The sequence below is a fragment of the Colletes gigas genome, unplaced genomic scaffold, assembly GCF_013123115.1.
Source record: "Colletes gigas isolate AHSC1104 unplaced genomic scaffold, ASM1312311v1 Colletes_gigas_Sc00028, whole genome shotgun sequence".
Classification (NCBI taxonomy): Eukaryota; Metazoa; Arthropoda; class Insecta; order Hymenoptera; family Colletidae; genus Colletes; species Colletes gigas.
This window is the reverse complement of record NW_025106657.1, coordinates 373,991-386,866: the sequence shown is the minus strand read 5'-3', so window position 1 is coordinate 386,866 and position 12,876 is coordinate 373,991. Positions and strand designations below refer to the sequence as shown.

Below are 12,876 nucleotides of genomic sequence, written 5' to 3'. Positions count from 1 at the left end.
GCACTATTCCTAACTTATAAAGCTATAATGTTTAGCTACACTTTCTTGAATGAACCCTATTTTAAAAATCAGTGACGAGAAGGTGTATTTTTGTAAAGAAAAAGGCGCGGTGCAAACAATAAGAAAGATTTCCTACGTGCATGTTGATGATTCCATGATCGAAAAAATGATTCGAAGACGATTTAAAAAGTTTCGTCATGGAAATTGTAGCACAGATGAAGTATACAATTAAGACCTTCCACTTTACGAAGTTCATTGAATTAGTGTGAAGATAAAACGTAGATAAACGATTCTACGATGTTTCCCTGAAACATAAATCAGACAATAAATAAAATTGTACAAAGAAACTAACTACATCAAGCTACTTCAAACTACAATAGAGTGGCACATATGGGGATGAAGTTAGACGTTTTAAATATCGCAACACTACGGGGCAACAACGCGATAAATCAACAATCGCAACGCTAATTTATAATAGAAAAAATTCCAAACGCGACTTGTAAGAATAAAAGCAACCCGCGAATGGTAATTATTCGCAACACTACCCTGAAAAGCAAACGCGAAAAATAGTAATTCGCAACTCTAATTCGCAATCGCGTTTACTAAAAATTCGCAACGCTATTTTTAAAGCAAACGCCCGGTTCCTAGGTTTGTATAAAGACAATCACGAATCGTATTTATTCGCAGCACTAATATATCAACGCGATAAATATTTGTTCGCAACTCTACGAGCAAACGCGAACATTGTATATTATTCGCAACTCTAACTTTAATCAGGGGCTATTGGTACATGTACATAGACATGTACTGGCCACAAAATAAACTAACTACTACTAGTACTACAATTGGGATAGAATTTGGGCATTGAAAATATCGCAACGCTAAATAAAAAATCGCACGATTAATCAAGATCGCAAAGCTAATTTATAACGTGAAAATTACAAACACGGTTGACATCCATTATTATATATATAAAAGAGTAAAAAAGCAACGCGAATCGTGATTGTTCGCAACACTACCCTGAAAAGCAAACGCGAAAAATAGTATTTCGCAACTCTACGAGCAATCACGTTTATCAATAATTCGCAACGCTATTTTTAAGCAAACATTCGGTACCTAAATTTGCAAAAACCCAATCGCGTATCGTGTCAAGGCGCAACACTACCCTGAAAAGGAAACGTGAAAAACAGTGATTCGCAACTCTACAAGCAAACACGATTATTGGATATTCGCAACTCTATGTATATCATAACCGCGAGTTATGGGGACGGATGGCTGGCATGTATGGTGCAATCATGTACCATCAGGTGCATGCATACGTCAGAAAAATAAACTAACTACAATTACAGACGAGTTAAGTGACAAAGTAGTAACAGGAATGACTTTCCATTCTCATCCGAGGATGAAGATGAAAAGCCATTTGTTGCAGCCCACTCTTGAGACAGTTTGTCAGGGCCTCTTCGGCTCATTGAGAGCCTTTTCTTTCTTCGGCGGTCCTGCCGATGCCTGAAACTTACGAAAGACCGGGCTCGAGATTTTGTGCAATACGTAGTCTTCCAACAATATACGAATTGTTGCAAGAGCATACGTGGTGAATCTCGAGCGGGACGAACGTTTCGAAAGGGACCTAATCCCGACCGCGAGCGCGAGAGAGCGACTTTAAGAGTCGCGCGATTCGAGGAGTCGAAAATAAAGCCGAAACAAACAGCACAAGTGCACCGTTTGAATCAGCAAGATTTCTACTCTCGAAATCGTAACTACAGGAACAGAACTGCCACGCGAAAACGCGCCTACTCGATTGACTAATGTGGACAGTCCTGCCCTGACCCTACCTACTTAGATTTAAACACACACACCAGAGAATAAGTTACCTACCTACCTAACCCTATATTTAAAAAAATGCAAAACTCAGTCTCTCAAACAAACACTCCACGGTTCTCATTCTCAATGTCCGGGCGCGACCTAAACTAGAAAGGACTCCCCGGGGTTCCTCCGACACCCGGACACAACCTCATTCATATTCTAATTGTGTACGTACCAGTTTTTGCAGTGGACTGACAAAGCTAGTGCCCATTGCGTACTTTTATTATTTATGTAAAACATTTTAATATATCTGATATAGTCTTTATTAAAATATACTCTATACATATATGATTATATAAGATTGAAAAGCTAATTCATTATGCATTTTACAATATTATCGACGTGTATGCAATACGAACAATTGCCAAGTAAATAATAACTATAAGTTTAATATTATTATTGTGATTGTTATGAATCTAATGTCAAAAAATTCTGTATCTGAATTGTGATGAACTTTTGATACGATGCACTTCACAACCTAACCACAAACACACATATGTGGACAGTACATCGTGCACGAGACACTAGCATTGTCAGTCGCACAGATAAATTATTATTATAAATGTTACAAACTAAGTCATCGTGCCCCGTTGCCTTCGCTCGTGCAAATAACACTTGGGCATGTGCATGAACTTAGGCAACGAACACGGGAAAGTATCCTGAAAATCCTGACTACAACAACTGGTTATTAATAATTAACTAAACGGTATCTATTCTCAGTTAAAATGACTCGACTTGTTATATGTAATATATCAACAACAGAGTACGTTAATATTGAAAGATATTATTATTCAAGAAAAATTTGTGATTGAAATTTAATTGTTCAAAATGTAAGACTTTAATAAAGATTTCATGATAAAATAATTTACTTTGCAAATTGAAATAAATTTGTTAAATTATTATTCAAAATATTCAATTAACCTTGATCGATTCTGTCGTCAAAGTAAATTTAAAAAAAAATAAAATTAACATGCATGTTCCTTTGAGTTGAAAATCGACCAGTCGCGAAACGCCTTCTTGCACATAAAATCCATCATATGATGTATTAATTAATAAAACGAATATTTAATAATTATATTAATGATGTAAGATATTTTACTCAATCATACGATTAATATAATGTTTTCACATTATATTAATTCATATTCTACTCAATTATTTAATTCATATAAAGATAATAAACATATTTCATATATTTTATCAAAATTGTGTAATAATCATATTGTGTAATATTTATTGATAACATTAAAAAACGCGCGTGCAAGAAGACCCTAGCCTGCACTAAAAAAATATAACTCATGGGTATTTTTCATACCCGCGGTCACTTAACTCGTCAAAAATACCAAGTATACAACTGGTCACCCGTGTTGATTCGGATATTTCATCCTACAACATGGTTGGGGACCAGAGGAAACAAAATAGCATGCGACTCACCAACTGTAGAATTCAAGCACCCGGACGACGATGTTGCCTAGTAGGAGTCATCAGCGAAGTCATCAGCGACGTTAGAAACGAAGTCAGCATCAAGGTCAGCAGCGAGATCATCGTCGAGTTTCTCTGGATCCACAAGTACGATGATGAGATGTCAGGATCCTTTAGAAGGAAAGAGTAAATGTTTTTACGAAAGGTTTCTACCGTATTTGAAAACTCGATGGCAAATTTAAATCAAACAATTTTTTTTAAGCGTACTCGGAACAAAATACAAAGGATACTTACATTTTTCGCACGTGAGCATTGCCAAATACACTTTTTCGTATAGATACAGGTTTCCTGTCGAAACGTGTTCACAAACTCTCAAAGCATTATGGCGTCGCGTGTATAGCGAGACCGTAGTTTGGCCGCAGTTGAGAGTCTCATGTGGTTGAATTGTAATTACGAGCTGCCACAGAAATAAAACACAAATTTGTTAACAAACGCTTATTAATATTGGATAAATGCATCGATGGATAATGACGAAAAGAAGAGAACCGGTTAAAAATGAAAAATACGTTTGACCGTAGTTGAGCGTCCCGTGTTTGAATTGTAATTACGGGCTCTTACAGAAATAAAACACAAATTTGTTAATATGCACTTATTAATATTGTATAATTGCATCGATGGAGAATAACGAAGAGAATAGAAATGGTCAAAAATAAAATATATGTACCTAATTAGACGCGAAGCTGTCAACGCACTTCTCACACCACTTTCCAGACGAAGAATGACGAACAGGATCGGGCACGTCTCTCGCGCGAGGAGTGGGGAGAGGAGTGGGGTCCACTGGTGGGGAGTGGGGCGAGGGAGTCACGTAGTCCGTCTCGACTCTTGATGTGTATCTTCGAAATAAAGGTTAAACCTTATATCTCGAAGAACTGAAAATAAATAAAATTAAGACATGAAAAAAATAAAATTAATATAAAAAGATATGAAACAAACAATTAATTAATGATTTATAATCTTTATACTCCTGTGACGTCACAATGAGAAGCTGTCATTGGCTCATCTAATATCGATCTGTTATTGGTTGCATATATAACTAGATCAATTAAAATATATTAATTATAACCATATAATGCGTAAGTATTAACTTTCAATCTAAATTTCAATCAGTTTTTCATATAAAAGTTTCTTTTGTTTCTACTAAATTTTCTAAAGATATTTATTTTAATTCTCACTAGATATCCAACCTTCTTTGACGCGGTGTCGATAACATTGAACTTGACGCAGTTTGGTAAGAAGTCTTCTACAGGCATAAACGAAGTGTGAAGTAGACGCAGAACGCGATATTTTTTCGTAACACAGGGATTAAGGGCACAGACAATGCATAGTATAGACGCATAAAACCACAGTGTTAGTGTCACGCAGATCAGGAATTCATGAGTCCATCTCCAAGGTGAAGTCGAGAGGCCGGCGTCCGAGAATGTAAACACAACCTGACCGAGCTTTTAAAAGATAAGAAACGTATCGCATCATTATCCTTGGCTTAGGAATGCTAACAATGGTAAGAATAAAATTATTTTTAAAGAATATTATAGAATACACTAGAAATAGGTACAGACGAGTAACAGACAGGAACAGTATTCAGTGGGAGTCCTATGACGCAAAGAAAAACCTCGTGAAAAATTAATATATTTGTATATTTTACACATATTATTTGTTTATTGTTGTTGCGTTCACTCAATTTATATGAAAAGCATTTATTAAGATTTCAATTAAAAATGAATATATTTACATATTAATTAGTACATATTTCGATAAAATGAGTTCCCTATGTATATCGATATTTCATCTTTAAGAGACACTATTGAATCTATCGAATAATCGAAAGTCGGATGCTGCTCATTGTGACGTCACAGGAGTATAAAGATTATAAATCATTAATTAATTGTTTGTTTCATATCTTTTTATATTAATTTTATTTACATCATGTCTTAATTTTATTTATTTTCAGTTCTTCGAGATATAAGGTTTAACCTTTCTTTCGAAAATACACATCAAGAGTCGAGACGGACTACGTGACTCCCTCACCCCACTCCCCACTCTTCGCACGAGATCGTGTCCGATCCTGTTCGTCATTCTTCGTCTGAAAAGTGGTGTGAGAAGTGCGTTGACAGCTTCGCGTCTAATTAGGTACGTATTTTTTATTTTTAACCATTTCTATTCTCCTCGTTATTCTCCATCGATGCAATTATACAATATTAATAAGTGCATATTAACAAATTTGTGTTTTATTTCTGTTAGAGCCCGTAATTACAATTCAAACACGGGACGCTCAACTACGGTCAAACGTATTTTTCATTTTTAACCGGTTCTCTTCTTTTCGTCATTATCCATCGATGCATTTATCCAATATTAATAAGTGTCTGTTAACAAATTCGTGTTTTATATCTGTGGCAGCTCGTAATTACAATTCAACCACATGAGACTCTCAACTGCGGTCAAACTACGGTCACGCTATACACGCGACGCCATAATGCTTTGAGAGTTTGTGAACACGTTTCGACAGGAAACCTGTATCTATACGAAAAAGTGTATTTGGCGATGCTCACGTGCGAAAAATGTAAGTATCCTTTGTATTCATACAACAATATTCTAGAGTACATAAGAAAAAGGTATAGACAAATAATAGACCAGAAAAATCATTTAGTGAGAATCAGTAACCTACGACGTAAAGTACAAACATCGTGAAAAATTAATGCTTTTGTATATTCTATATATGTATATATACATATGTATATTTGTCGTTTTCTACATTTAAGAAACATGAATTTCGGAAACATATTCAAACCATTTATTAAAGTCGACAACAATAGCAACTGTAAAAAGTTTATCTGTTGATATTTCATCTTTAAGAGACACTATCGAATATATCGAATGATCGAAAGTCGATGCTATGCATTGTGACGTCACAATAATATAGAGATAATAAATCATTAATATTTGTTTGCCTGGTATCCTTTTGTCTTTATTTTCTACATTTACTTTATGTATTTTCAGATATTCGTAATGTAAGGTTTAAACTATCCTTCGGAAGTAAACACCGAGAGTCGAGACGAAGGACTACGCGATCGCTTCACCCCACTCCCCACCTATTATCCGGCTCCTGTCCCGTGGGTTCGTCATTCGTTCCTTGGAAATTGGTGTGATGAGATACATAGACAGGCTTCGCGTCTAAAAGGTGCGTACGTTTTATTTATTGTCATCTAAACGTTTCTAATCGCTACTAGTGCTCTCTGCCATACTCTGTTGGTGCTTTTGTTTCATATTAACACGCGTCTATTGTAAATTCAGTCGAAATCGTGATAAAAGTGGTATCTGTTTCGCGCGTTTTCTTCCAAATCTAATTGACATCAATTATCATATCTCTAAACAAAATTAACATCTCATTAAACATATTTCAGTTCAGTTGGGGCTCAACTAAGATGTAGGTACATTTATTTTATTGAAATTTGATCGAGTATTTTATTTTAATTATGGACATTGCTGTAATTCGATTGGAATTGGTCTACTTTATTATAATACGTGAGTGCGTACCTATAGATGTTTATATATTTTTGCCTTTTCATCGATTTACTATTTAATTTAGTATTAAATCGATACATAAACAAGTCTGTGAGGTAACTTAATTATTTTTTATTTCTAATTACAGTTTATCTATCAGAAATTTTGATGACCGCGTGCAATGCGGTCGATAGAGTCAGTGATTGTTGCGTAGAATAGTTTGTTAGTTTTCGAAGCACAGTGGCTTCGAGTAGAGTTTTGTTTACAATTTAGGCACACGGGAAGATCGAGTCAGTGTTTATTGCGCAATCGTAAATCTTGTTCAGAAGTATTGGTGCTCTCTTTGATTTATAAATCGCGAAAGTAAATTCAATTGTTCGCCGATGTTGACTTTCGGTTGCGTTAATTTATTATTTCCGTTTTTCTTTCCAAATTAAAATTATTTATTACCGGTATTAGAGTCAGTGCATCACTGAAGAGGAGTTTTGGACGATGCTTGACGACCGGAAAGCGTAAGTATCCCCCTACATTTTTCTATGCACGTTTAAAAAAAAATGATATTATCAAATTGGATTATTAGATTGAAATTTTCTAAATTATCAAAAACCTGCGATTAGTTTTGAAAGTAGCATCCTTTATATTAAATTGTGAAATTTATATAATCTTTGCGATAGATGATAATTTCTTTTTTTGTTCTTCATAGTTTTTGGATCTTGTCCTTGCGTCTTGGGGGCCAGCAGAACCATGCAGATGAGTTCTCTGATGACTTCTACTGGGCAGCAGTATGGTCATGGACGCGTCGCAGAGGAATTCCCCATCGTAGTCAACGAACTGTAAGTTGCATGCGATTTTTATTCTTCCGGTCCCCAATCACGTTGTAGGACGAAAGGTCCGAATTAACACGGGTGACCGCTTGTATACGTGCTACCTTTAGGCAAGTAAAGTGACCGCGAGTATAAATCATACCCGTTAGTAGTAACGTTTATTGTCATATTTTGTTAGTTCAGGTTAGTGTCTTTTAAGTATCATAAATAAAAGCTTCACACAGTAACGAATAATTTTTATTAAGAACATTTATAAATGAAAATATATTAAATATTTTCACTATCATATGATTGAATACATATTAAAATATGGATGTTAATTATTTATTTTCTTTACTTATTTTTAACCTCATTGTAAATCATGATTCTAATAATACTGTTCGTTTATTAATATTAATTGTTTCTTTAATTATTCCAAAATATGATGTATTTCATGTAGAAGAAGATAATTCGCGATTGGTAATTTTTTGACTCAAATTAACAAGCGTTTTATGCTATTTTCATTTTTTTTTTTTAATTAATTTGACGACAGAATGGGCCGAGAATAGTTGAATATTTGAATTGATAATTCAATTTTATTTAAATGATATTCCTAAACTTTTCAAAGTAAATTATTCTATCATAAAATCTTGATTAAAGCTTTTCCTTTTAAATAATTACATTTCAATTACAATGTTTTTCTTTAATATTAATATTTTTCATAATTTTCATATTTTAATATAAAGATATTTTGTTTTCAATACATCACAAATAAATGGTCGAGTTATTCTAACTGAAAATGAAATAAAAAATACTGTTTCTATTTATGAACCAATCTTTTTAATTCAGGATTTTCAGGATATTTGTTCTTGTTCGTTGTCTGAACTCATCCAAATGCCCAAGTGCTAGTTGAGTGAGTAAACGCAATGGACACGGTGATTTAGTTTCTAAGAGTTTATTTTTAATTTTATTACTGTTAAGTTTATTACAATTTACATATAGAATTTTATAAGATTAGATTCTTATCAATTATAACAATAATATTAAATTTCTATTTGTCATTTATTGGACAATTGTTGATACTACATTCACGACAATAGATAATATTATAAAATGCTTAATAGATTAGCTTTTCAATCTTATATAAACATACAAACAGTGGCCCTGACAAACTGTATCTAGCAAGGGCCCTTAACAAATGGCTCTTCATCTTCATCTTCGGATTAGGATGGAGAAGCATTCTGTGTTACTACTATGTCACTTTACTTGCCTGTAATTGTAGTTAGTTTGTTTATTTTGCTGGCTCACATATGCATGTACTTTGTACATGATTGCACCATACATGCCAGTCGTCCCTTCCCTGTTTCAAGTTGCCTGTTAACAATTTATGAAGCTTAAAGGCAATTACAATAGTAACACTTACGTATTTGCCAACAAAAATTAAATTATTTAAGTATATCGGCTAACAACAATACAAGAAGTGTCGGATTTAATTATGAGGCTTCATAGTATTTCATACAAGATAAATCGATAGCTTTTTTTCGAGCAATATCTTTATTTTTCTACAAATACAAGTTTGTTATATGTATTTGTCTTAACAGTACATTCATAAATATGTGAATATAACATTTACATGCGTTTTTGTTCAAATATACATAATATGGTACTATTTAATGCTCAAGAGGCGAGCAATAATAAATCGTCATATTAATAAAACAGTAAACATGTTTAATATTAGTAGAAAAGAGAGAAATGGTGTTATTAGAACAAAGTAAAATGAGACTAGTGAATCAATCATTTGTGCGTTTATCTTAGGATCGTGATGTTTGTTGAATTTTTGTCATTTTATTAAAATCAAAATTAAAATCGTCTATCGACACAAATAAATTTATAATATCCCTTTAAATTACATGTTACAGCTAGAGTAACTAAAGTATTTTCCAAATAATTTGACTGTTATTTGATTGCTAATGATTAGAAAATATAATACATACGATAGCATCGGGAAATTACATCTTTACGAGTAATTTATCTCCTTCATTAACGTCATTAGAATGATGTGGTAATTATATGACTTTTATTCCCTTAAACCTAAACATTTTACTACAAGTAGTACACATACCATTGCTACGCTAAATTGTATGTACAAATCCTAGTAGCGTTACTTAAAACATATGGATTATGCCGCTTATGTTAAACAGAAATTTCTTTCCTATCAAATACATAAATATTTCCATCTCTATGCGAGTGTCTTTAAGATTAAGGTTCGAGATTGAAGATAGAAATTTCCATTTTTCTTTCGACATTATGACACTTCTATTTATCGCGCGCGTTAGCTTTTTAATTGCCACATACACGCTTTGCACTCTCTTCTATTTGGAAAATAATATCCTTCAGTGAGTTCGTCGTGAAAGATGAACGATTCAACGTATATAGAAAATGGGATTTCTTGTCTGAACTTGAGTCAAAATTATAATACATTAAAATATAAAACAATAACAAATTCTAATAATAGATTAAACGATGACATAACACGTATACGACAATGAAACATTACATTTTTAAATGATAATGGGAAATATACAAATGTTGGCAATATATAGAGTTTTCTAAGAAAAGAATACATACTACGCGAATTAAATTAAATACATTACACAAATACCATTTCGCAATGTGTTGCACAGAACCTTTTTTTTTCTTAACAGATTCTGCATGAAAAGATAATGATACATACAAGATTAAAACTAATGTAATTTCATATACACATATATATATATTAAATATATACTATATTAATCGTATAAATTATAGTGTATGAATAATATTAACATGCAAAAATTCGGAAGGATCATGAGCTTGACATTTTTTCATTATTGAAAAATCTGTTTGCATTTCACCTGATTATATATTGATCGACACAAATTATAAGATATATCGAGAGAAATCAAGTTTGAAAAATCTTTAAGATGATAACAAAAACTTCAAATAAAAATTTAGAATCCCTGTATATTTCTTTTATGGGATAATGGAGACTTATACACTAACATATTGCGATATACTTGCACTTCAGTTACATATTATTGTACAATAATGTTTCCATCTTTTTACATGATTCACATATACGAAAATGGTACGGGCTATCCAGAAGCTTCTCCACATGAGCTAATGTTATGTAAAAATATATCGTTGAATGGATCAATATTCATTTATAAGTTAGCGTAAACATTTTCATGTACGGAAAAACATATGGACGGCAGAAATCGTATGATCACCATCTATACTCACGCATAAATAAAGAATTCGAAAAATGAACGGCCTACCATCGAGTTTCTAATAACATGATGAATGTTAACTGGCAATGTTGTACAATTTTGCCTATGTATGGATAAAGTAAATTTACTTACAAAGCAAAATTGAGTAACGACACAGAAGAAGCGTGAAATAATTTATGCAAAAGTATATAATATGACAATCTCTTTAGATCCTATTATTTCAGTAAGATACTGACGTACCGTTTGATACAAAAAAAATTCACAAAACAGAGATGTTATATTAAATACTATCGAGAATTCTTAATTAATTTACAACACAGCATCTGAAATCTCATAAACGGAAATCATAATTTCAATCCAATATGTATATTGATTATATAGCGACATTAGGTAATAACAGCAGCAATAGTCTTATTACATATTATAGCAACAATAGTAGTGATAGCAACACTAGTAATAATGACAATAGTGGGAATCTACTTATATGCAACTAATAACTATTTAGACCGTAAGTGCAAATAAAATATATCCACCTACTTCTAATTTACGAAATAGACAATTATTATACAATACCTTTTAGGAACTTGAAATTCTATAATATCGCGTTTTATAAACATCTATCGTCATTTGCATTAAAATAATTAAGCGTCGAAACGCTTCAGTTCTTTTCTTAGAAAAGATACGTATTTGAAATGAAGTGAAACCTTGAAAGGAAATCAATGTCTGTAAATAAGTGTTTGAACTAACAAAAAAAAATGAAAACAAACTAAGTAATTTCAATATCTCTTTGTACATCGCTTCATCTTTGCAAATAGGCATTATTTAACAATTATTGCAATGCTTTAAAGTCTTTGATCGCTTGATTGCTGATCACAAAATTGAATTTATTTTATAAAGAATATATCACCTATCACGTTTCTATGTGATACATGTTGTTCTTGTAAAATATGTATATGTATATATATCAATTAATATTGAAATATGGACTATACATAGAATGTATTAATAAATTAATGTCAAGATATGAAATATATAGGTTCAATTAAAATATTGATCCTATAGAAACTTTTACTCGTAATATATCTACTACGAATATTTGTTCACAAACGCATATGTTTGATAATGATTATACTTTGTACACAAGTATAAATAAATGTGAAAACAAGTGAAACAGTATGCTAATATTACATTATAGTTGATGGGTGTATTTCATACGTGTTTACACTTTTGAAAAAATATATACATGATCTTTAAAATTTAGTCTTTAACGTTAGTCCCGTTTACTTTGTACAATATTTTACACTTGACGGTGTAATATCACCTATCATAATTCTGATTCAATAGACGTGTAAGACATAAGCGTTGCTCTCGTATGTAGTTCCAGCAAAGAATGTAGAGATTTCTTTGAAAATCGTAGGGTATTTAAACTGTCACCCATCAACTATCAAATATTTTAATAATATTTTATAATATCCGATATATCGTCGATGAGGTGAGAAAAATAGTACGAATACTTTCCTAAATAACGAAAAGAAAGTTTTAAATTCTACTGTATTATTTTTACTACTTGAGTCTGTAAGATCTAATCATTTTTGTTAATAATTATAATCGTCGCACTACATATTACATTGCAATAACATATAAAACACAATTACAGTTTGATTTTATATATATGTATATATGATATTTATATATAAAATCAAATATGCTGTATAGAATTTTATACTTGGAAATATCAGAGACGGAATACGTTACGAAGGCACGAGAAGGTCCTGCTATTTAGATTCAACAATATTTCAGACAAGAAATAGAAATCTTGACATTAAATTCCCTGTGAATTGTAATATCGTTAAAAAATTATTTATTCGTCGCAATCTCGGTAGAAGTGCAATGTGTATTCCGAATAATCGACACCGTGCTTATTCTTACAAATATTCTGCAAAAAATAGAAAATGGAA

At 32.1% G+C, this 12,876-nt stretch overlaps 1 protein-coding gene across 3 annotated transcripts in view; it reads right to left on the bottom strand.

Annotated features, from left to right (window-relative positions):
- Positions 1-10,494: 10,494 nt before the first annotated feature.
- LOC122401804 (myelin regulatory factor-like protein) overlaps positions 10,495-12,876 on the bottom strand; it is a 137,582-nt gene continuing 135,200 nt past the window's right edge. For all 3 annotated transcript variants that reach the window (XM_043404166.1, XM_043404167.1, XM_043404168.1), the window contains exon 18: positions 10,495-12,854. In XM_043404166.1, the coding sequence (XP_043260101.1) occupies positions 12,780-12,854 (75 nt within the window). In that variant the 3' untranslated portion in view covers positions 10,495-12,779. The remainder of the gene's footprint in view (positions 12,855-12,876) is intronic.